Source organism: Rhinichthys klamathensis, unplaced genomic scaffold, assembly GCF_029890125.1.
Source record: "Rhinichthys klamathensis goyatoka isolate OS25496 unplaced genomic scaffold, OSU_Roscu_1.1 h1tg000095l_1, whole genome shotgun sequence".
NCBI lineage: Eukaryota > Metazoa > Chordata > Actinopteri > Cypriniformes > Leuciscidae > Rhinichthys > Rhinichthys klamathensis.
In genome coordinates, this window is record NW_026606634.1 from 933,681 (window position 1) to 960,267 (window position 26,587).

The 26,587-nt window shown below is 37.4% G+C and overlaps 1 protein-coding gene across 28 annotated transcripts in view; it reads left to right on the top strand.

The window, feature by feature from the left end:
• The first annotated feature begins 6,549 nt into the window (after positions 1-6,549).
• The window catches only part of LOC130086249 (nuclear receptor subfamily 1 group D member 2-like), a 297,692-nt gene continuing 277,654 nt past the window's right edge, over positions 6,550-26,587 (top strand). For 3 of the 28 annotated variants that reach the window (XM_056252463.1, XM_056252470.1, XM_056252477.1), the window contains exons 1-13: positions 6,550-6,684; positions 8,914-9,068; positions 9,632-9,820; positions 10,829-10,975; positions 11,979-12,102; positions 12,267-12,350; positions 14,216-14,299; positions 14,916-14,999; positions 19,303-19,386; positions 19,829-19,912; positions 20,144-20,227; positions 24,209-24,292; positions 25,018-25,101. In XM_056252463.1, the coding sequence (XP_056108438.1) occupies positions 9,024-9,068; positions 9,632-9,820; positions 10,829-10,975; positions 11,979-12,102; positions 12,267-12,350; positions 14,216-14,299; positions 14,916-14,999; positions 19,303-19,386; positions 19,829-19,912; positions 20,144-20,227; positions 24,209-24,292; positions 25,018-25,101 (1,177 nt within the window). In that variant the 5' untranslated portion in view covers positions 6,550-6,684; positions 8,914-9,023. Of the gene's footprint in view, positions 6,685-8,913; positions 9,069-9,631; positions 9,821-10,828; positions 10,976-11,978; positions 12,103-12,266; positions 12,351-14,215; positions 14,300-14,915; positions 15,000-19,302; positions 19,387-19,828; positions 19,913-20,143; positions 20,228-24,208; positions 24,293-25,017; positions 25,102-26,587 lie in introns of those variants that run through there. The other 25 variants (XM_056252469.1, XM_056252476.1, XM_056252484.1 and 22 more) reach the window with 18 other exon arrangements.

Genomic DNA, 26,587 nt, shown 5'->3' on the forward strand with positions numbered 1-26,587 from the left:
AGAGGTTCTGCAGCTCGTGCCGCCACCTCTGGAGAAACTGCCATCGCCTGGGGCAGTTCTGAGGTGGTGTACGCAGCCCAAACGCAACATAGAGCGATCCCCATCAAGGGAAGCGCTTCTGACAGGGTAATTAGTGCAGGAACAGAATTTTTAAAGGGAGTAGGTTTGGGGATACCAGCTGCGCGTGCAGACCCCAGCGGTGCATCCCTCACACTGGAAACCAGACTGGGAAATCGAAGACTCTGGCTGGTCAGCGGTGACATGACGAGACCCTGGAAAATCTGCTGAGATGTGAAGAGACTTGTGACGATCAGTTGAGACATGACTTGACTTGTGATGATTAACCGTGACTGGGCTTGACTCGTGACGATCAACCGTGACTTTGCTTGACTCGTGACGATCAACTGTGCCTTGGCTTGACTCGTGACGATCAACCGTGACTTTGCTTGACTCGTGACGATCAACTGTGCCTTGGCTTGACTCGTGACGATCAACCGTGACTTTGCTTGACTCGTGACGATCAACTGTGACTTGGCTTGACTCGTGACGATCAACTGTGACTTGGCTTGACTCATGATTGGTAGCTGTGATGGAATGCGATGTTGTTGTGTCCGCCATCTTGTGAGCGTGCTCTGGTACGGCTGCCATTACCTGAGTGAGTGTGGAGTCGTGTTCCTCTGCGATACCCACAGTGAACGCTGAACCAACAGTCAACAAAGCATAGTCCATAAACTGACTGAGAGATGAACGGGGACCCTCACGGATTAAACGTGATTTGAGCGCTTGATTAATGCCCTCACAAAAGAAATCTATGAGCATACAGTCCGGCATATCAGAAAAATAGGCGAGATCTAAATACCAAAGGGCTAGGCTAAGGGTGAATCCAGGAAACAGGCAAGAATCAGAACAAAAGACAAGGCAAGACCAAGGCTGCTTTCACACTGCAGGGGCTTAATGCTCAATTCCAATTTTTTGAAAAAATTTGATTTTTTTGCAAGGCCGTTCACATTTCCAATTAAATGCGACCTTTTGTGATCTCCTGTGTGAACGTGAAATGACCCAGAAGTGACCCGCATGCGTTGAAGAGTACTCAGCGGTCAACGACGTCACTTGTTGTTTGCAAAAGTAGCTAAACATGGATGTCAACAGTGGAGCTCGTTTAGCAATATTAAAGTTATTTTCCCAACAGAGCCAGCACAATTACAATCTTCTCATTCCCGCCTACTTCAAAGCAGAATTATGACGTTTGTCGCATATCAATGGCATGCGGGTCGGATACATGTGACCTGGCCGTTCAGATTGAAGTCGCATTTCAAAAGATCGGATACATATCGGATTTGGACCACATACCCAAGTGGCCTGGGTCGCATTTGAAAAGATCGGATCTATGTCATTCAGATTGTCATGAAAAGATCAGATACAGGTCGCATAGGGGGAAAAAATTCAGAATTGGGTCGGTCGTTTCAGCCTGCAGTGTGAACATAGCCCAAGGTCAATGGAGTGCTAAACACAATACAATACTCGGCATCAGAGAGAGAAAGTCCAAGGCTTATAAAGAGTGTGAGATAGTGTGTGATAGTTCTCAGGTGTGAGCGTGATTAGTGGAATCAGCTGTGTGAGTCGTCAATGCAATGAATGACGGGGATTGTAGTGAAGTGCAAGAGTCCATGCTGTGAGTGGGTGACCTCTGGTGGTGATTGACCGGAAGTGTATGGACCAGATTCGTGACAAATATGACCACCAGTTCTGCAGACAAGCAGATGATAGTTCATTCTATGCTGTTGCTTAAGGGAGTTAAGTGGAAATAGTCCACTTTTTGCAGCAGTTTGTGAAATTGTAGAGCACACTCCGAATTGGAGCGCTTACCTTGACAGAGACAATAAAGACTTATTCACAGATCGAAAATGGGCAAGGAAAGCTTCAACAATAGGACCAGTGGTGGATGATGAAGCGGCCCGCACGGGTGCATGATGTGGATCTGGTCTTTTGTCGGAAAACCACAGAGAGGCAGGATGACAGAGAACCCAATAACCAGGGCCCAGTTGTTCAAACATAATCTGTTTGGATTTCAGATATCGGGATTGGAGGATTGGATCAAATCTTGAAAATGGGTGGTTCAAAAGAAAAAAGGGATTCTGAAATCAGATTAGATCTCAAAATCCAATCTTGGTTTTGATCTCAAATCATCAGTTTGTGTTGTTCATTTTTTTTTGTGTGTAAGATTTTTTTTTTTTTCCCCCAGCAGAAGGGTGGATTTCAGGAACAAAAAATTAATAAAACTTTTAAAAACTGGTCCAAAATACCCAGGTTTTTTTTTCCATTTTTCAGGTTTTTTTCTTCAGTTTTTCAAAACATTAATAAAAACTACCGTAAAAAGTATGCACTTTAACTTTAAAACTAAAAAAAACGGGTCCAAAAAAAAATAAATACAACATTTGTATCATGTAATAAACACATACACAGTTTTTTTTCTTTTGCTCTTGATTAGCTTAACTGTTAAAGCAAGAAATTAGAAGTAGACATTAGGCTATTAAACCTTCCCGGACCCTATACAGTAAATTAAAAAAGAGATTTTGGTGCCATAAAATAATCTCCAAACAGCTGTAAATATCAAACAAAAATATTATGTTTAATTTAAAGTATTTGTTTGGTAACTACATTATCAAAATCATTAGAGATGAACCATTCAAAAGTTCTTTGCGAGCAAACACAAAGATTATTGGGTGAATGCTAAGCAAAACTTTTCTGAGAGAATGCAAAAGCATTGATTTTTTTCCCCCTTAAATCTCATATTTTTTCCATCTCCATGTTCCGTTGAGCACTAGTAATCCATATTTGGTAATCTGAAAAAGTGTGTATCTGGATCAGGGTGATCCAATCCAATTTTGCTTTGAAAAACCGGCACAACATTAAGATGAATTACCTGATCCAGGATAGCAAAATCAGATCAATCTGATCCAGATTAAACTTTTTGAACATTGGTCCTGGAGTTTATTGCCAATTTGAACTGTGAAAAGGGTATTCAATAAAACAGAGGCTGATAGATAGAGGTCCTGCATTGTGCTGTATCAGACGTCTGATGTGCTGTTCGTGAACAAATCAGTGTTGTTTTGAAAATGACTCCGAATGGGTGACATTTCTGTCCCCAGGACATTATATGTATAAAAATGCATGAAAATTAACTCTAAAATACATTTTATTATTAAGCAAAGTGTCCAGCACATTAAGCTAACTGCAAATTTAATATGTATAATTAAAAACATTAATAAAAACTGCCTAGAACACTAAAAAGCACCCTCTATCTCTAAACTTTACCATGAAATATGATTAAAATCTCCCCCCTTTTGTCTTAACTTCCCTCTTTCTCCCTCCCTCTCTCTTCTCCTCTCTCTCCTTCTTTCTCTTTCCAAATCCTTCTCTGTGAAGTAGCTACTACTAAAACATAGTAAATCACTTCAACACAGAAATCTCATACACACACAGTCATGTACAGACACTCTCTCTCATACACACATATGGACCCTCATTCCTGTTACCCAATGTTCATTCCTGTTACCCAGTGTTCATTCATGTTTCCCAATGTTCATTCATGTTACCCAATGTAATGTTCATTCCTGTTACCCAGTGTTCATTCCTGTTACCCAGTGTTCATTCCTGTTACCCAGTGTTCATTCCTGTTACCCAGTGTTTATTCATGTTATGTTCATTCATGTTACCCAGTGTTTATTCATGTTATGTTCATTCATGTTACCCAATGTAATGTTCATTCCTGTTACCCAATGTTCATTCCTGTTACCCAATGTTCATTCCTGTTACCCAGTGTTTATTCATGTTTCCCAATGTTCATTCATGTTACCCAATGTTCATTCCTGTTACCCAGTGTTCATTCATGTTTCCCAATGTTCATTCATTTTACCCAATGTAATGTTCATTCCTGTTACCCAGTGTTCATTCCTGTTACCCAGTGTTTATTCATGTTATGTTCATTCATGTTACCCAGTGTTTATTCATGTTATGTTCATTCATGTTACCCAATGTAATGTTCATTCCTGTTACCCAATGTTCATTCCTGTTACCCAATGTTCATTCCTGTTACCCAGTGTTTATTCATGTTTCCCAATGTTCATTCATGTTACCCAATGTTCATTCCTGTTACCCAGTGTTCATTCATGTTTCCCAATGTTCATTCATTTTACCCAATGTAATGTTCATTCCTGTTACCCAGTGTTCATTCCTGTTACCCAGTGTTTATTCATGTTATGTTCATTCATGTTACCCAGTGTTTATTCATGTTATGTTCATTCATGTTACCCAATGTAATGTTCATTCCTGTTACCCAATGTTCATTCCTGTTACCCAATGTTCATTCCTGTTACCCAGTGTTCATTCATGTTTCCCAATGTTCATTCATGTTACCCAATGTTCATTCCTGTTACCCAGTGTTCATTCATGTTTCCCAATGTTCATTCATGTTACCCAATGTAATGTTCATTCCTGTTACCCAATGTTCATTCCTGTTACCCAATGTTCATTCCTGTTACCCAGTGTTTATTCATGTTTCCCAATGTTGATTCATGTTACCCAATGTTCATTCCTGTTACCCAGTGTTCATTCATGTTTCCCAATGTTCATTCATTTTACCCAATGTAATGTTCATTCCTGTTACCCAGTGTTCATTCCTGTTACCCAGTGTTTATTCATGTTATGTTCATTCATGTTACCCAGTGTTTATTCATGTTATGTTCATTCATGTTACCCAATGTAATGTTCATTCCTGTTACCCAATGTTCATTCCTGTTACCCAATGTTCATTCCTGTTACCCAGTGTTCATTCATGTTTCCCAATGTTCATTCATGTTACCCAATGTTCATTCCTGTTACCCAGTGTTCATTCATGTTTCCCAATGTTCATTCATGTTACCCAATGTAATGTTCATTCCTGTTACCCAGTGTTCATTCCTGTTACCCAGTGTTCATTCCTGTTACCCAGTGTTTATTCATGTTATGTTCATTCATGTTACCCAGTGTTTATTCATGTTATGTTCATTCATGTTACCCAATGCAATGTTCATTCCTGTTACCCAGTGTTCATTTCTGTTACCCAGTGTTCATTCCTGTTACCCAGTGTTCATTCCTGTTACCCAGTGTTCATTCCTGTTACCCAGTGTTCATTCCTGTTACCCAGTGTTCATTCCTGTTATGTTCATTCCTGTTACCCAGTGTTTATTCATGTTATGTTCATTCATGTTACCCAATGCAATGTTCATTCCTGTTACCCAGTGTTCATTTCTGTTACCCAGTGTTCATTCCTGTTACCCAGTGTTCATTCCTGTTACCCAGTGTTCATTCATGTTACCTAATGTTCATTCATGTTACCCAATGTAATGTTCATTCCTGTTACCCAATGTTCATTCCTGTTACCCAGTGTTCATTCCTGTTACCCAATGTTCATTCCTGTTACCCAGTGTTCATTCCTGTTAACCAGTGTTCATTCCTGTTACCCAGTGTTCATTCCTGTTACCCAGTGTTCATTCATGTTACCTAATGTTCATTCATGTTACCCAATGTAATGTTCATTCCTGTTACCCAATGTTCATTCCTGTTACCCAGTGTTCATTCCTGTTACCCAATGTTCATTCCTGTTACCCAGTGTTCATTCCTGTTACCCAGTGTTCATTCCTGTTACCCAGTGTTCATTCATGTTACCTAATGTTCATTCCTGTTACCCAATGTTCATTCCTGTTACCCAGTGTTCATTCCTGTTACCCAGTGTTCATTCCTGTTACCCAGTGTTCATTCATGTTACTAAATTTCCTTTATTTTCTAAAAAATAAATAAAGTTAACCCACTATTTTATCAGTTTTGTTTGGTCCATCATTTATTGCCTACTGTTTAATAAATAAAAATAAATAATAAAAAAATAAAAAAATTGATAAACTTGAGGCTTCGGTCTTCTTTAAAATGAAAAATTGGCTTAATTTATGATATTTTTGTCACAAATATAAATTATTTGAACATATAACCAACAATTTCTTTAAAATAAACATTTTCTTGTGGGGAAAACAAAGGAATTAATTTACATGTTTTTTAAATGGCATGTGAGTTTCGGTAACAGGACTGGTATGCGTCCATCTTCTGCTTAGAAATCTTAGAAAAAAATAAAGTTGAGATTGACCAATACACATTTTGATAGTTAAATATGTGTAGTAGTAGATTCAGTGTTGAAACAAGTTTAATTTTGAAGCACATGTTTTAAATTATAAACTGATTTGACTGACTAAATGATGAAATTCAGATCGATGACTAAATGATGAAATAGCCAGTCATTTAATGTGTTGCGTTGATATTTTTGTACCATCAAGAGAGAAAAAATTAAGATGGGGTGCTGGCCTGCTGGGTCAACTTGCCCCAGCAGGCATCTTTCCACATCTAATTAGGCTAATTATATTATCATGAAAAGCTACATCTTCATGTACACCATTATCCAGGGTGAATATAGAATATACTGGCTACGTTTTTCAATACAATAACACATTTAGCTGCTGATGTGTCGTTACCTCGCTCATGAACACTAGTGACGTTGCAGCCAGTGTGCGCGTTCTCGTGGAGCTTTTCCGGTGGCGTTTCCTGTGTTTGTAAACTGACCTGGGCTGGAATAAAAGAGCGAAATTGAGCAGTATTAAGGTAAGATTCATAAGCACTACGTGTATCGCTTCAATACAAATGATTACTGTTGTTGTTTTATCTCTTGGGATGATGTGGTCTCGTGCGCTTTTACAGGCCTCGAGAGATAGAGATTGGATTATAGAGAGCCATATGTACACGAAACACATTATCACACATGAACGCGTTTTAAATTAACTCCAGCTCGAACGAAAGCACTCATGACTGATTCGAGGTGTGCGGTGACATGTTTAGAGGGGTTCAGGTTAAAAAAGCTCACGAGAATGTAAGGATTAGTCGTGTTAGATGAGGATTGTTTGTTTGCGGGGGAGTTTTTAGTGCGAACATCAGCGCGCTGAGATGCTTTTCACATGCGTGTGTGTGTGTGTGTGTGTGTGTGTGTTCTTTCATCTGTTCTCATGCATTAGGCTACAACATGCATGGATGTCTTCGGTGTTTGTTTTTTAAACGCATAATTAAATTGTTATGCATGTGGCAGTAGATATAGTCGGTGTATGTTTTCCACTGCACCTCACTTTGTGGCTCTCTCCCATTAGCTGAATACTCGATCATCTCCATACTTCATGACCTGAATTAGACGTGTCAGATTAATGAGCAGGGTTGAGAAATATTGATCTCAACCTTTGATTTACATATGCCCCCCTTTTTGAAGGGGCTTGACACCTCTAATCACAAAGAGTGTGCTCACAAGGACTCTTTTAAAGGGATAGTTCTCCCAAAAATAAGAAAATCTGTCATTAATTACTCACCCTCATGTCATTCCAAACCCGTAAGAATTTAGTTCATCTGTCCCTCCGTGGACAGTCTACGCAAATTTTCTGAAGAGTCTCTGTCCCTTTATATTATGAACAGATTTAATTTAAGCTTTTATTCACATATAAACACTAATCAGCAAACTTAAACAGAAACTCAACTGAACCTGATTGATGCACGAGAACAACCCTCATTGGTTCTTGCAGAAGCTCAAACGTGCTGCGAAACACTAGAATAACCCTCATTGGTTCTTTTTGAAGCTCAAATGTGCTGCAAAACACAAGAATGAACCTCATTGGTTCTTGCAGAAGCTCAAACGTGCTGCAAAACACAAGAATGAACCTCATTGGTTCTTGCAGAAGCTCAAACGTGCTGCGAAACACTAGAATAACCCTCATTGGTTCTTGCTGAAGCTCAAACGTGCTGCAAAACACAAGAATGAACCTCATTGGTTCTTGCAGAAGCTCAAACGTGCTGCGAAACAGAGAATGAACCTCATTGGCTCTTTTTGAAGCTCAAACGTGCTGCGAAACAGAGAATGAACCTCATTGGTTCTTGCAGAAGCTCAAATGTGCTGCGAAACAGAGAATGAACCTCATTGGTTCTTGCAGAAGCTCAAACGTGCTGCGAAACAGAGAATAACCCTCATTGGCTCTTTTTGAAGCTCAAACGTGCTGCGAAACAGAGAATGAACCTCATTGGTTCTTGCAGAAGCTCAAATGTGCTGCAAAACACAAGAATGAACCTCATTGGTTCTTGCAGAAGCTCAAACGTGCTGCGAAACACAAGAATGGACCTCATTGGTTCTTTTTGAAGCTCAAACGTGCTGCGAAACAGAGAATGAACCTCATTGGCTCTTTTTGAAGCTTAAACGTGCTGCGAAACAGAGAATGAACCTCATTGGCTCTTTTTGAAGCTCAAACGTGCTGCGAAACACAAGAATGAACCTCATTGGTTCTTGCGGAAGCTCAAACATGCTGCGAAACACTAGAATGAACCTCATTGGTTCTCGCACATCAAGCGAGAATGCTTGAGCTTCTGTTTACCACAACTGTACTTTTGACAACCCAGCGTGTAGTTGATCCCGATAAGTGCTGATTGTCACAGATATAAACACGAGGCTTTCTTTTTCCATGAGGGGGTTTGGCATCACGACGGCTTTGTTTCCTGGCAAAGCGTTTAAGAACACGACACACACATCTCACAGAAATCCTGTAGAATTCAACCAATCAGAAGATGACTTTCAAACTCCAGAAGTGTTTCCAATTTTCTATCCCATATGCATCAGGCTTTCATCCAGCATATTTGGGCATTAGACCTAGCAAAGAAAACTCCCTTTCTCCAAAGCAATCCTGGTTTAAGTGGATGAGAGCCTGTAATTACTGTTACGCACTCTGATCAGTCTTAGAGCACTTGCTGTTTTTTCTTTGTGAATGTCTCATGTTTCTACTCTAATTCATCTTTGTCACCACAAAGAAAAGACATTGCTGCCCCATGATAGAGTCCGGTGAGACTTGTGTGACACTTGGTCCGAACTGACGTCTCATCTCCACATCTCGCCTGTCTCTCAACCGCTGTCTGCCACCATGTCACACATACCCGGCAGCTCGGTCCGGGACCACATGAAATGGGTTAGTTCTCTTCGCGTTTCATACAGGACGTGCATGTTTTTTTTTCTTCCTAAATTGACTTTGCTTTTCACTTTAAATCAAGTTCCAAATCCCTTAGTGGAACATGTTGCCAAATGAGTTTAAAGCAGTACGTGAAATGAAGTCTTTTACATTGAAGGTAAAGCGGTGATTTAAAATAAACCAGAACTGCACGCATATTTAAATGTAATAAATGTTTGTTTTAATTAGTTATTCATGCCAGGGTTGGAAGCATCCTTAAAATAGGTACAGGTCATTTAGGTATGTATTTGTATGTGTATAAAATACATGTTGTATTAGCTTTATTCTATGATTAGTAGCTTTTATTGTTTTAGAAAAGCCTTTCTAGGGACCCGAGATGCAAATTAGCTCTCGATGTGCAATACATATTTTCCAGTTTTCGACTGGAATCATGTTTTTTTTTTTTTTTACTGTGCCTATATAAATAACCTTATAAATAAATAAAATAGTGCTACGTAAAGTAAACACTTCCAACAACAGCTGGTCTTATATTCTCGGTTCTGTCTTGATGTTGTTTTCCTAAGGCAGGGCTGTTAGGTTGTGAAGCGGTGTTGTCCAGCATGGCTCTGATGCAGGCCAGTTCCATGGCAGCTCCTAAGAAAATGATGTCTCCGCTGGGTCCAGCTTCAGGACACGGATCCGCCCAGAGCGTACAGGACCGCGGGACGCAAGGACACATGCTCTTACCAGCGGGCATGACCTGTCCTCCACTGGTTAGGAGACCCCTTCAGATTAGTGTACAGTTGCAAATAGGTTATTTTGTGCCATCTGTAAAAGTTTACAAACTTCATATTAACTAGCGATAGACTGAAATATCGCTCAGGCTGATTAATCGTCTCATAATTAGACATTTTTTATTATATCTAGCACAAAACTATATTTTCTGCTAGTATTTCTCAAGGTAAATTTAGGTGTCTTTCCAAAAAAGTACAAAGGAGTAGGTTTCAAAAGTACACCAAATAACCAAATGATATAAGGAGTCCATACTTGGTATGAAATAAATGTATTTTAAATACTTTTTTTTTTCACTAAGTAAACTACAAATCCATTAACATATCTACTGACATAACACTTGAGACTTACTGATATAAATATAATTAAACTTAATTTGGAGTACTACGTTTTTTATTGCATAATGCACATTTCTTAATATTAAGCCTTAAAATGTGTTCACTATAATAATCACTATTATTAATCTTCAGAATATGACAGAGCTTGGAATGAATAATTCACTGAAAACTGGCTGTGTGTCACTGTTCTCACATTGTAGATGCTCAGTTCGAGAAGCTCCCGACTTCTAAACATCTTTAATAACCTCTTATTGTTTGAAAGACTACAGGGAACATTGCACTTTTGTATTTGTTTTTCCAGCACAGGACCATTTAAAAGTTGTCTAGAAATTATGATTTTTCTTAAAATATATGGTGATCAGTTTCAGTGCCTAAGATATAGGTTCAATACTTAAAATATTGATTAAAAAAAATACTCTATGGGCACATTATGCATCATCATGCATCATCTACCCAGTAACAACCTGAAGCTTGATGACCTCTACACACAACTAATGTGTGATTATTGGCACAAAATAAACTTTTAAATGCACTCTTTCAGGTTGTTAGGAGATTGTTTAAATTTATTTCAGAAATTTTATAGAGTTGTATAAAAATTCAGAGGTGTTTATTCCTCAAAGGTTTGTAATATATGTGTTTGTGTGTCCGTAGCTTCTGCGGAAGGAGGGTGATTTTACAGCTCCTCGAATGCTGGACGAGAAGGAAATGAGACCCAATGAAGACATGCAGCTGAAGAAAAAGAACAGGAAGTCGGGAACACCCTCAAAAGTGAGAGAGCAGGACGGGCAGGCGGGGAAGGTCAGTGTGTGTGGGGGTGGCGTGTAGTGTAGTGTGTCACAGTCCTGTGAATGCATTGCCAGTCGGCCACAAATCACACAAAGTTTACTCTAATGCTCTGCTTTCTGTGAGACATTTGAGTTTTGCAGTGTAGTTCGGTCGCATTGGAGGGTTTCTGAGAGTATTATAGAACATATTTGTACTGGATTTGACATTGCAAGCATTTGGACGGTCTGACCCTGTATGGTAATGGTGTGTTTGTGTTGTTGTGGGGGAGGAGATGGCTGGTTTGGGTCAGGGGGGGTGGGGCGTCTGTAAGGGAGGGGAACGCTGAAGCACAATAACGGTTATTGTGTGTTTTCATGGCAGCAGTGTCTACTGGGATTTAAAGGGCTCTGATGTTTTAGGAATAAAGCAGATCTGCTTCTTGTGAAGTTTGTTACTTAAAGTTTAGGTTATTTTATCTTTGGAATCTTTTGTTAGTTGATTTTTATGTTGTTTTTGTGTATTCATTTAAAGGAATGGTTAGTCTAAACGTGGAACTTTACTAACCCTGTGTGTGTGTGTGTGTGTGTGTGTGTGTGTGGGGTTCAGGTATTCCCTACACTGTGGGGACAAGAATAATATTAAAACCTGACATTTTTGATTTTGTGGGGATTTTTTTTTTGTCCAAAAATAATATTGTACTGCTTTCTGGAAATAACTCTTATGCATGCAGTTGCAGTGTAATTGTCTGTTTTGCTATTGTTTTCTCCCTCCTTGGATAATCATATAACTGTCAGTGATATAGATTCGTAAGCAATAAATATAATTATATCTTTGTAGTAGGGATGCACATATACTTTTTAAAAAAAGACTAGAGTATAATTAGCAACACTTTTGGGTACTTACCCAAAACTTGTATTTTAGTAATGCTGTTTTTTTTTTTTTTTAAGAAACAATTTATTGAAAATGAAATAGTAACTACATGGAATAGAGTGATCAGTGCATTAAATAATATGTCTTTCATTAATTTTCCTTGTAGGCGGTTGTGGATGAAAATGGAAATTGTCCACTTTCAAAAGTCCAGAAGAACTTTATCTGTGATCACTGCTACGGGGCCTTCAGGAGTGGATACCACCTGAAGAGACACATTCTCATCCACACTGGTATGAATATCACAGCTTTATGGACTGCAAATATATTTACTGTAACAAATATGTTCATGGATTATCCACATTTAACCTCGTTGACACACATCCATCACATATTCACACTTTTATCATGTTAGATTTTGGTGATATGTCAATGCGTTCTGTTGTTTTTCTCACAGGAGAAAAGCCGTTTGCTTGTGCCGTGTGTGACATGAGATTTATTCAGCGTTACCACTTGGAGCGACACAGCCTCACTCACACTGGTACAACTTCTTCCACTTTGCATCTCCGTTCTGACTTTAAACTGTGCCTGTTACCTTCAACATTGGTGATTTGACAGAAGTAAATACTGTACTTTTAATTATTTGTATGCGAACAATGAATTATTGGACTTTTGTGGTTTATGCATAAAATACCCAAATGTCTAAATACCAGAAGAGAGAGACGGTTTTCTTAAAGCTGCACTACAGAAGATTACATTATTGAGAAAATACATAACAAATAAGTGTTCAAGTGTGAGGAAACACAGCTGATGTAAAATAACTACTCTGCAAGTGATGTGCAATTTCATGTGACTGCCACAGATGGTGAAAATATGGAAGCTTGTTTCTAGTACTAAATAAAAAAATGTAAAAACATAATTGCGACTTATGTCACACATCAGACCTTTTAAACAGAATTGCGAGATTATACTCTCTAGAGCTGCACGATTAATCGTTAAAAGATTGTGATCTCGATTCAAACACCCACGCCATCTTATTCCTAAATTATAATTATTCACTTGTATATTAAACCTTTGACAAGTACGATCACAGCGAACATTCAGATCTGTGTTTGCCCGGCCGCTGATCCAGAGAGAACAGTTGTCATGTTTAGGTGTGAAACAGCTTCACAAACAGTCTTTTCAACCACACAGTATTGTTATTTCTCTTACAATAATGCAAAATATTACAAGTGCTGGGATAAAAGTTCATAGTTCTGATATAAACACTGATGTCTATGTCAGTCATCAAAAAGTAAATCACCTTTTGCACATAACTTGAACTTCAAAGAATGATCGTATTAATTACATCATTACACCAGTAGGTGGCGACAGGTGACTGTTAAATCATTCTTTCAAGAGATTTGTTCAAAAACACTGATTCATCTAGTAACGAAACAAGTCTTTGAGTCATTGAATCATTCACTCAAACCATTTATTTTTTTAAACATTCATTCTAACTGATTAATATTTTGTCAGATCCTCTTGTAATTTACATTTTATTTTATTTAGTTGTCTGTTCAGAATCGTAGGAGAATCGTGATCTTTATTTTTCAAACAAAAAAAAGTGTGATTCTCAATTTATCCAGAATCGTGCAGCTCTACGTAATTCTACACTTTTTCCTCACAATTGTAAGATATAAACCCGTTATTGTGAGAGGGTCTGAATTGTGAGATATAAACTAGCAATTTAAAAAGTAATTGCAACTTTTTATCTCACAATTCTGACTATATTTCTCAGAATTGTGAGATGTGTGTGTGTGTGTGTGTGTTTTAGTTTAGTTTAGTTTAGAGCTTTATTAATCCCCGTGCGGCAATTAGTTTGAGCTTACATGGTGCCTCACATAAAACACTTAGCACATACATTCAAATACATAAAAAAAGAGTAAATAAAGAATAATAAAAAGTGTGTGTGTGTATATATATATATATATATATATATATATATATATATATATATTAATATATATATAATCTTGCAATTGTGAAAGTCATAATTGTGAGATTAAAAGAAACAAACTTCCATATGAAAAAGATGCCAAAGTTCTGTAGTGCAGTTTTTATGCCAAGTCTGTTCCCTGTACATTTGATGTGTTTTTTTTTGGTTTTTTTAACCATCGTTTAATGACTATTTAATGACGCCTGTACCAGTGATGATCAGACACATTTTTCATCGAGCAAAGTTTAATGAACACTGTGCGAAACTTGACTTTTGAGCATTATTCTGGAGTAGGCATTAAAGCAAAGATCATGTACTATATCTTAAAGCAGCGAAACCCTTGCGGGTGTATTAAGCTTTACATTTGTTATGTGCAGGGTTTTGATTCTGTGTAGACGATCATTGAATTTGCCACTCTGTGCGTTTAGGAGTGAAGCCATATGCTTGTTCCATGTGTGACATGCGGTTTTTCCAACGTTACCACTTGGAGAGGCACAGCCTCACTCACACTGGTATGTGTCATTACATTGGACATTATTTCAAAAACATTTTAAACATGAAATGGAATAGTTTTATCTTTGTTTAGTCTTGCACACAAATCACATCATTATGTTGTTTTTGATCTACATTATAAAAACCCTAAAAGCTGCTCTCATTAGTCTTTTCAGTGATATAAACCGAGAATGGATACTCGTGTATTTAAACAGAGTCACAGATCATAGCCGTCTACACAGAACAAAACCTTGTTTCTTTTTAAGATTAAGGTTTTGCTTTCACGCCAAGTACAATGGCACAAAACACAAGTGTAAAATACTTTCAAATAGTTGTTGCACTAAAGCTATTCACAACACATACTAAATTTTAGTTTTTTAAGCATTTGAGACATTAGAAAGTTGACCCAGCCTCCAAATAAAAAGTACATTTAAAGTTATCCCAGGAATACATTTCAATAGGGTTTTAGAAAAGTTTCAGAATAGTTTAAGATGTATAGACATCCATTAAAATGGAACCTAGTACTCTGCTAATATGATGCTTACAGTTTCTAGTTAGCAAAATTGCTGTACTTTTGAGTAATTTATCATATTATGTAATGCCAGACAGCTTATTGACATTTTGTTCTGCGTTTAGGTGTCAAACCATATGCTTGCACCATGTGTGACATGAGATTTTTCCAAAGATACCACCTTCAGCGACACAGCCTCATTCATACGGGTACAAGTCATCTCTTACCCATGTGCTGCTGCTGCTGTCTGCATTGCTTTTGTTTGTTTCACTGGCATTTTTGAACCATGCAGTGTTACGCTCACTCTGCAGTTTCACAGCTTTCTGCTTTCGCTGAGAATTCCTGCACACGAGCCTCGTTGCTTTTTTAGCATGCTAGATATCGCCTGCATGACGTCTGCTTTGTCTGTGAGGCAATCACAAGTTCATGCTTCATATTTAATCTTCACAAAAAACACTTTTCTATTTCACCTCTATATTCCAAAGGGCTGATCTTTGTTCTAAGAGCTAATTTCCATGAACAAATGTGTGTGATTACGGTTGGGTTTTGGCCTTCAAATTGCGCAAATTGAAAATACGCCCAATGGAAGCACGTCAGTTTCGCAAAAACTTAACAAAAAAGTTTTTGCATATTTACAGGTCAACTGACGTAGTTGACGCGGTATGTTTGGACAGAATACAACAATTCGAGTTCTTTATTAAGTTTGCAAAAGTTTTGCGCAAATCTGTAATGGAAACGTGCCTAGAGTTAAAGGGGTAGTTCACCTAAAAATGAAAACTCTGTCAGTAATTACTCTCCGTCATGTTGTTCCAACCCCGTTAGACTTTCGTTCATCTTCGGAACACAAATTAAGATATTTTTGATTAAATCTGAGAGCTGGATCACTCCTCCATAGGCTTCTTAAGGGATCGAAACTGACCGGCCCAAAAGTTATGAAAGACATCGTTAAAATAGTCCGAGTGACTACAGTGGCTCAACCTTAAGTTTATCAAGCGACGAGAATACTTTTTGAGCCTATGGAGGACTGATCCAGCTCTCAGATTTAATCAAAAATATCTTAATTTGTGTTCCGAAGATGAACGAAAGTCTTACGGGGTTGAACAACATGACGGAGAGTAATTACTGACAGAATTGTCATTTTTGGGTGAACTTACCCTTTAAGTACTGAAGGTACACTCAAGGTCTGGCTCCCTTCAATGTTGTTGAAAAATGACATCTTTCCTATTTCCCTCCCTATTTCCCTCTAACTCCACCATTTGAGATGAATGTGCATTTCTACTAGTGTTGTCAAAAGTACCGACTTCGGCACCAAATTGATACTGAAATTAAAAAAAATGTGACGATACCAGCATTTCCCTCTAACATTTCGAGCGCTGTTGAACGGATTCTTAAACACCTCTGATTGGCCATTGTATTCACAAGCTCAACATATATGACTCTGATTGGCTACAATGATCAACGCTTTAAAAACATGTTGAAAATAGACGTCTTTGACACTCTTCACCGAGCACTTACACATACACATGGGAGCGTTTGAAAGCATACATCTATAAGCGTATTTTTTAGGGATCCACTGATAGACGCCTGCTTTCAAACGCTCCCGTGTGTATCTGTGTAATGACCGTCTGTTTACAACGTTTTTAAAGCGTTGATCATTGTAGCCAATCACAGCCATATATGTTGAGCGCGTGAACACAATGGGCAACCAGAGGTGTTTAAGAATCCATTCAACAGCGCTCGAAATGCTGTTATTGTCACATTTTTAAAATGCCAGTACCGACTTGGTAACGAAGTCGGTACTTTTGACAACACTAATTAGAAATTAGTGGCTTCCCCCCTAATAGTCGACCAAATGTTAGTCGATGAGGAGAGTCTTGACCAAATTTGAATTTGAATTTTAGAAAGAAAAAAAACAATGTTAAAATGGCTGGTCCATATGGTAATTAAATAGGACAGAAAATCCAAAGTGTGGGATCATTTAGAGATAGTAAAGGATAACCCTAAAAAGATGACGTGCAAACTCTGCAGGCAAACGTTCGCTTATCATTCATTTGAAAGTTGTAGCCCAACGTTAGCCACTTTACACGGCCGCTTGCTCTAAACTTTAAAGTTAACCTAGATAAATTTGTGCTATTATTAGGTGCATGCTTACTACATTTCTCTCTCTAGGCGTATCCACTGCAGAGATGAGAGTCAGCATCGTCAACTTCATCTTTGCAGCCGACACTGACTCGGAAAACACTAATTATTGTCATAAACATGCGACTAGTCGACTTAAATGTATGACTACCAGTCGAATAGGAAAATCTTTAGTCGGGGGCAGCCCTAATTTTTACAATGCAATCAATTTCACAGTCCAACCCTGGCAATCATTGGTCATGTGGATATTCATATTGAGTCTTATAAGCTCATTGACAAATTTCATAGTTTTACATTTGAAATGGAGCGAACAGTTGCCAGTCTTAAGTTATATCTTCTGCACCCCACTTTATTGACTTCATGCCCAATTTGGGCTTGGCAGTATGGCGATATATGTATCGTTATGATGGTATAAGATGCCGCAACAGAACTTTCTTTTTTGTGTATACTGTGGTATGCAAATATTCGTGGACGTGGCTAACTCAAGTTTCATGTTCACACAAACATGAAGAAAGATAAACACAGATCAGGAGAGCTAGGATTGGGCATTATGATGAGATATATTCCAATGATATAAAGTGTCAATCAAAAAAGTGTTGGAGTGATTTTGCGCGAGTACCGAATTGAGTTTCGTGACTAATTGAGCTTGAATGGTCAAATACACACAAAATTGTCAGTTCTGACTGTAAAAGAGTGAAAAACTTAAACATAGTTCAATCAAAACATCTCTTTAAAGCACAGTTTATGTCATTTGTATCTTTATTGTTTTTGTCCTGTTGTTTGGATTTTGCGTCTTTCTTTTAATTTTTAATAATAAAGATAAAATAACAAAAACAAGGATGAAAATTCTGGGCCGAAACCGAAAATTCAGGATGCACTTGGCTGAAAATAAATAATAAATTGGTACTAGGTTAATTAATCAAACTTATTTAATCAACCCCTAAATAGCTAAAACTGAGTTGTACAAATGTTTAAATTGCACATAAGGAACTGTTTAATGAACAGAATTGTTTCTACTCCAGTTTGTTGGTGAAATATAAACATTTAGATGACAATAAACTGCAATAACTTGTTTTCATGACAGATTTATTCAAACATACATTAAATAATGAAGACGCCACTATGCAATACAGTGCATATATTTATCAAAATGCTCTTCTCTAGAGTTATTTTTTCTAGCTACCTAATGAGTTTATGGACATTGAATAGCTTTGAGTTAAATGTAAGGTTAAGTGACATTGTAAAGCCTACAAGCTGTTTTATTGAAGTCTTTTCTCTGTGGAAACACTGATTGAGCGATTCCATGAGACTGGATTCATTTCAGTAAGTTGTAATGTATTTTTCAACATGCCTTCTGATGTTCACCCTAGTAGTAACGAGGAGATGAGATGATCAGTTCATGAAATTCGGTATCAAATTTATAGGCAAGACGAGTAGTTTGTTTAGGCATGGTTTGTAGGGAAATTACAAACCTGCGCACACATATTCAAACGAATATAACTATAGAATCAATTTTTAATGCGCATGTGAACGCCATCAGGCCACAGGTTCGTGTTTAAAGTCTGTTTAGAGAGACCGCCGTCGTCTTAGTGGCCCCTAATGTAATAACAAATGATAATTTCGCTGGAAGTGAATCAATCAAAACCAACTTTAGCCGAAAATAACATTATTCAAAATCGCTATAAAGCCAAAACAATCTTTGTTACCGTAAATTGTATGTTTATCTCTGTAAAGCTGCTTTGAAACAATCTCCATTGTTAAAAGCGCTATATAAATGAAGATGACTTGACTTGACGTGCGCTTTAGATTTAAGAAACCATATCATTACTAATTAAAATCGAGAAATCAGTTTTGTCAATCTATAGCTAGTCCACACAGCTGACATGTTTAACTGTTGTGACTTGTGCACGAAATAGTCGCTGAACACTGTCAAAACGTATTGTTTCAGTCACTGATTTCGGCCCTCCAAAACCATTTCTGCCGAAAATGTCCGGTGAAACAGCATGAAATAAAATTCCTAATGTTGTAAGGTTTTAGTCTTATCGCCTCCCCTTACTTCCAATCATTCATCCAATTTAATCAAGCCAACATCCATCCTGGTGTGTACACCACTTTACAAAATCGATAATTTTTTGGTTGGATATTATCTTTTCTTGTTGAATATCCTATTTCACTTATTAGCACATGTGTTGTGGGCCATGCACTTTAAGCTGTGTAACCATCTTTCATGCGCTTTCTGTGTGCTTGCAAGCAACTATTGCGCTCCGTTCTTGTGAAGCATGTGATTCCAGTAATGTCTAGCTCCTATATTGACATAAATGTGTTGCATATGCATGGTTTAAATCTGACACATGATTTGCTTTGGTCATTCAGGGGTGAAGCCGTATGCTTGCTCCATGTGTGACAGGCGTTTTTTCCAACGTTACCACCTGCAGAGACACAGCCTCACTCACACGGGTATGAGCCGTCTCTCCTTACCCTTTTGAATTGTTCTACCTGACTACACCGATGCACAGCTTAGCACTGTTGCCAACTTAATTAACAGTGTTTATGTCAATATATAAAGACATATTCCCCCCCCCCCCCCCACCCCCGACTGTTGCCTTTGCAATACAGACAGTTGTAATGTACATGAATGTTTTTTTTGACCTGTTTGAAACTTTCTACAATATTGTAAGCAGAGGGGAACATCCAAATATTTCTTCACGACACGTTACTAAAAAGTTGGCAGCAATGCTTTGTACACATTACTTTTTATAGTTTATACAAAAGTTTTCAAATATAGGTTTGGCTGCAACAAACTCGAGTTTGGCCATAGTTACAGACAATGCATTGGGGTGTTGGACATACTGAACGTTTTTATTCATCAAAGCGTAACACTCCGGTACTCTGTGTTTAGGGGTGAAGCCGTTTGCTTGTTCCATGTGTGACATGAGGTTTTTTCAGCGTTACCACCTGCAGAGACACAGCCTCACCCATACGGGTACGAGTCCAAGGGGGCAATGCACATTTAAGCACATTAAACACTTTAGTCCTCAGCCTGCACTACAGATATAGTAAACACACTCTCCATGGTTCTCCATGTGCATTATGGCGTTTTTTTGTTGTTTTTTTTGCCCAAAGGAGTAAACATTTTAATTTTCATTGTCGCCTGAGTTGCACCAATTTTATTTACTAGTACTTGTCCCCATAAACTGTTACTTTGTTTATTTAGGGGTGAAGCCATTTGCGTGCACAATGTGCCCCATGATGTTTTTTCAGCGTTGTCATCTCCAACGACACTGTCTCACCCACACGGGTATGTGTCATGTCTTGAAATCGCTGGCCCATTCTCAGGGAACTGTGCCATATCCCGGCACAGCATTTAAAAAAATGCTTTTATTTAAAGAGGTTTCTGCTGAACCAACAAAGAAATTATAGTTTAGCAAAACTAAAATATAGGATGTTGGCAAAACTCAGTTTGCCTCAGTTTTACGTTAAGAACATCAAAGTTTAAGTAAGCTGAAATGGCAGATTTGTATTTTGTACTCATACATTTTCATTTTTAAGTCAAATGTATGAATTAGTGTACTTAAACATTTCATGTAACTTCAATGTGAACATGTTCATTAGTATAAACTTAGCTAGCTGTAACAAGCTAATTCAGTAAATGCTAACTTTGTAATTTGTTAACATATTAACAATTGCATGGTATAGTACTTGCTGAATGCAGCATATAAAGCGTTTAGCGTACTTGATAGCATACTCAAACTAAGCCAAATGCACCACCTGTCACCATGACGGTAACTCTCCAAAAACCCACATTAACAGGAAGTCTTTTGCATATTTGAAACATTTGCATAACAAAAAATGAATCACTATTCACTACTAAATCTCCCACTTAACATTATTCTTGCACAAAAAATTTTTTTTAACCCCATTATATAACTCTTAATTTTAGCATTTACTCTTCCTTTCGGGTGCCATGGGCAAAGCAATAGAAATAGAAAATCCCAGCCCAGTTTCAGTTAAACTTAAGTTCGTCAAATTTCATAAAACTAAAAAAAAAACCACAGTTCAGTTTACTTACAATATATCAGTTCTGTGAACTTGAAAGAAAAAGAAAGTGCTAAATAGTCATAAAAGTTCATTTGACTGACCTAATTTGTTTAATTTAAGTTGGTCCTACTCAAACCAATTAATTATTTTACAGTGTGGTTATTATTTATTGTTTCTAACCCTAAAGCGCTATTATTTACATCACGTCACAGTAAAATTAGAATCCGTATGCTAATAATTTGAAAAGATGACTGGTATTTTCACCTAAGGTGTGTTCAAACTTGTAGTTCGGTTCTCTTGATACATTTAGTCCTGGTTTGAGTTCATACGATTATTTTTAGCACCAAACATAAAGATGCAAAACAGAAACAGCATTTTATGACATATTTTGCGGTGGAATTTAGTGAACATCAAAAACAATGTGGTGTGTTGGACTAAATGCGCTCTATGTATGTGCGTACCTATGATGGTATTTTCGTTGGGAACCGGATCGAGACTCAGCGGTCTCGGCCCGCTTGTTTGAGGTTCAGATGACATTCACACTTATTCAAATGAACCGCACTAACAGAGTAATCGCACCAGAGTTCATATTTATCGAACCAAATTTACCAAGTTTGAACATGTCCTTAGTTTCTTTATGCCTTGAAATAATGCTGCCTTCATATGGGAAACGGGAGTAATAATTTAGATAGCACATATGAAGTCATAATCATGTTCAAGTGCTTTTATTGTCTGATAAAATAGGAAACATGGAGAACTCCAGGTTTGTTGTAGCATATGCATTTAGGAAGTCATATTTTGACACTGTAATGCATGTTAAATCAGTGTGTGTGTGTGAGAGAGAGACACTGGTGGGTCTTCTCTTGGAAAAACATGCTCATTTAAATGCATGCTCTTTTCTTTGTGGAATTTAATCTACATCAAATACTCATTTATTTTCCCAGTCATAATTACTTCAGGGGGCGTATGTGTAACTTCAGAGTTGGGAACTTGTATTTATGATAATTTTGAAATCCTGAAAGCACATGAAGGCAGCATAAATCACAGTAGAATCAAAAATATATATTACCCCAAAAGGGGGGTTAAGGTCAGTGCAAAAATGGCTCATAATGGCCTTAACTTGAAGATAATGGCACACAAAATTGGTTCATATTTCTGTACTTTATGCTAAGTGTAAAATTAATCAAAATTTACAGTCTTTCTCTTCCAACAATCAATGATTTTGATGTAAAGAAAATGCTATTGGCTGTAAAAAGAAACAAGCTCTTTGACATGTCCTGCCCTGACTTCGTTTCAATCAGACATGTCAACACATTCTGAATATATATATATATATATATATATATATATATATATATACCAAAATGTCAGTAGTCGGTACCAACACCTAGGCGTAATAATCAAGAAACTTCACTGCCGTACCATGAGTGCAGCAGGCGTAATGATATGACGCAGCGCCTGAAAATAGGCCACCTTCCGTCAACACAACGGAACTATTTTCAGCCGCTGCATCATATCATTACGCCTGCTGCTCTCATGGTACGGCAGTGAAGTTTCTTGATTATTACGCAGGAATGAGAGTATAGTTCCTAGCCATATCAGCCTAGAAAATCGCAACTTTACATTTTCCGTCGGTCTTAGTGCACGATGTAACTACAGAAGAGTCAAGTTTTAAATAGGAAAAATATCAAAACTCTTTGGTCATTTTTTTTTAGAAATGCTAATGGTCTTGTCCACTTCAATGATGTATGCTAAGCTATGCTAAAAGTGGTACCGCCAGAACCGGAGATTGGCTGAATGGATTCAAAAACGGTAAAACTCAACAGTTTACCTCTGGGGGAGTTGTAAAATGAGGCTATTTCCAAAAAAAGTGGAGTATCCCTTTAAAGAGACAGCAGCCTAATATTCCTGCCGCCGTCTCTACAATAACTTTAATCAAACAACAAAAGACAGAGAAAATTCACTTGTTCTTGACTGAATAACTTTTGTAACTATATTTGTAATGTTATTTTACATTTGATTAGTTTCTGAACCTGAATATCTTGAGACACTGTTTATTTCAATCGTATATTTGTTTAGTTGTATTTGTTCTTTTTATTTGTTCTTTTTTTTAAACCATAGGCAAACATTTCTTGTGTAAGTGTTTTTAGCCTTTTGACTTTTGTTCATGATATTCAGATACAATTAAATGTTTTACAATAAGACTTAAAATAAAAGTGAATATCTAAGTTTTGGAATTGAAATTAGTAATCGATAAGTGGAATCGTTAAAATTCAAACGATACCCAGCCCTATTCCTTACCACTATATTTTATTAGATGTTTTATCATTTTAATGAAACCGGAATCGTTAGGCAGAACCGGAACCAGGGAAATTTTCCCAACCCGATTGTTTCCCAAAATTTTCTGATTCCCAACCCTACCGATGGTTTTCTGTACCAGAGCAAAAACTTTTAAATGAAGTACTTTAAGAAACGGTGTCCCGTTTTGTCTCATCCCTTGGTTATCCCTGTCAATCATGGCAGTTTCCGATTCAGTCGCACATTTTAAATACGGTTTTAAATCCAGAAAGCTCACTGAATTCATCCTTCTCGTGAAAACTCCTGTTATAATAAAAAAGCTCTCTTAATTGTACAACGAATCTATTATTTACATGGTGTTTACACTTTGTTTGTTTGTGTGACTCACGTTGGACAAAACTAAACCTGGTGTGTTTTCAGCGGTTAAGCAGATTCTGACTGACTTACTGAGCACCTCTGGGCAGCATTGGCCACGCTTAGCAGATATGATTGGCTACAATGCTCTACAATTATAAAAAACACGCTGTACATAGAAACAAACGCAAACTAGAGCGTTTGAAAGCAGCGTGTGCCATATACTCGGTACTGTAGAAATGTTGGTACCGTCAACTTAACAACCCTTTATATATAGTTTTTACCATTTTTCCAAAGATTTTTTTTGTTCATTCATGGGGTACAAATGGCACCATTTCCTGAGAATGAGCCTACTGTAATAAACACTGTTTTTAAGGGACAAGTATAGACATGTTTTTTTTTTTCCTCCGGACCCAGTTTGCAATTTGCATGGAGACGTTATTTGCTATTTTCATCTGTTTTAGACATGGAGGATTAGACATGTGTTTGTGTGGCTTTTTTGTTAATTTACTGTCATTTTTGATCATGAATTTACTTCGTTGATGCTGATATCTGCAAGCGCTTTCTAATACTAGTACTCTGCATCTAGGGGTGAAGCCATTTGCTTGCACAATGTGTGATATGAGGTTTTTCCAACGCTACCATCTCCAGAGACACACCATCACCCATACGGGTATGTGTCGTCTCTTTGTACCCCTCTGCTGGTTTTCTTCAGCATGTTGAGCAAATGAACATAAATTAATGTTCAAAATGATGAGCTTTTGCCATTTATATGTTTGAGAGTTTTGTAAGAGGAGCAGTCAAGCACCACATTTCCCGCAATACACCCATAGAGCATCAGTCATGGGCTTTTACATGAAGGAAGAATTTCTTAATTTCAAGTTTGAGAAAATTACAGTAGTTCATGTCTGACTTAGGCTAAGAATAGAATATATTTTGTACTTGTTATTTGGAAGACGCTAATCTTTCAGAAAATGCTAGTAGGTAGTTAATTTACTCATGCAAATATGCATTATCTTTAGTCTCTTTGTGAGAGAACAAAAAGGTTTTCAGGGAATCATATATAGGCAATAGTCAGCAGTGCTCGCTTTTTGCTGCAATATTTTGAAAGAACATTTTCAGTTGTTTTAGAGGATGAAGTACAACTACAGTCAATTAATGATGGGAGAGATTTCTGTATTTGGCAGTAATTATGAAAATATGAATTTCCAATTTTGACCTTAATGCACTTTGTTGGAGAGTTAATGTTTAATTGGACTCTTTGTGAACTTAGAACTAACTAACCATGATGTTGTACTAACATAAAAGGGTCAGAATGTAACATTAGGCTGTTATCTTTGATTCTTAGATGGATGTTTAGATGATGCGTTTGGTTAATATTTTGCTTTGGTCATTCAGGGGTGAAGCCGTATGCTTGTTCCATGTGTGACATGCGTTTTTTCCACCGTTACCATCTGCAGAGACACAGCCTCACTCACACGGGTATGTGTCTTTCTGTCTTCCCCCCCCTTAGATGATATCTGAGCTACTGCCATTGTGTAACAGAAAATAGGAAGTATGCAATTTCAGTTTTAATCAGTACATTAGGAGAACTGGAGCATTGACGAATTGTAAAAATGTATTTATTTATATTAAACTAATGTGCTCTTGGGTTAAAGTGCACACTGTCAGCTAGGCTTGACATTACAGATGTATACATTTCTATAGTTTAATATTTATTGTGCTAATGATTTTTTCAGAAACAATAATTTATTATTATTATTGATATGTAAATAATGACCATTCTGTTTCACGTCCATATTCACATACGCCTATTTATTGCTTCTGTAGAACACCAAAGTAGATGTTAGGTAGATTAAGGGCTTGAAAGACTCAGTCATATTCACTTTTTTTCAATTGAATTAAAGTGAATGGTGACTGAGGCCATTTTTGAGGAAGAAATCTTGCATGGAATATTTTGCGTATATGCACATAAATTAAGTATTCTGTGAAAATAAAATGTAAATAATGTATTAATAGTAAACGCTGTACAGCCCTGCTTTAGCTCTCTTGCTTTTTTTTTCTAACTCCAATGCTGTCTTGCACAGGGACGTTTACAGTCAATGCACAACAATCAGATTAAAGGAATAGTTCACCCAAAAATTAAAGTTATCTCATAATTTACTCACTCTCAAGCCATTCTTGGTGTGACTTTCCTCTTTCAGCCGAACACAATCGGAGTTATATTAAATAATATCCCGCCTCTTCCCAGCTTTGTAATGGCATTTAATAGTTTGTAGTTTTTGAAGCTCTTAAAAAAAGTGCATCCATCCATCATAAAAGTAATCTATACGACTCCAGGTGGTTATTAAATGCCTTCTGAAGCAAAGCTAAGCGTTGTTGTAAGAAACATATCCATATTTAAAACTTTATTATCACTGGTTTCCGGCCACACGAGAGAGTCGAGTTCCAGCGGAAGGGTGACCTCTGACCTTGACGTATGACGCAGCGTAACCCTAGGTAAGAATTAACGAACCGCCATATAGATAGAGCAAAACAAAACGCCGGTCACTAATTAGAAGCCTTAAACTATTTTTTTTTAAGAAAAAATGTCAGAGGATTTCAATATAAGTAAAGGAGCTACGTCAAACATCGGGTCAGGGGTCGCCCTTCCGCTGGATCTCGAGACTCTTGTGAACGCACGTATGGTCGTTGCCGGAAGCAAGTGATTTATAGTTTATTAAGCTTTAAGTATGAATTTTTTCTATGCCTAAAACTATAAGCTCATAGTTGACACTTTAACCCAGAGTTTTTAGCTTTTAGCAGTTCAGAACCCAAGCAAAGTTATTTCCACATTTCTAAGCTCTAATGTCTAGTAGATGTTCAGTTTGTCAGCTGCTCTTAGCATTGTGTTTGGCTGATGAGACTGTAGTGAATTTTTATTTTTTATTTTTTATTTTTTTGCAATGTTGTATATGTTGAGCAGTGT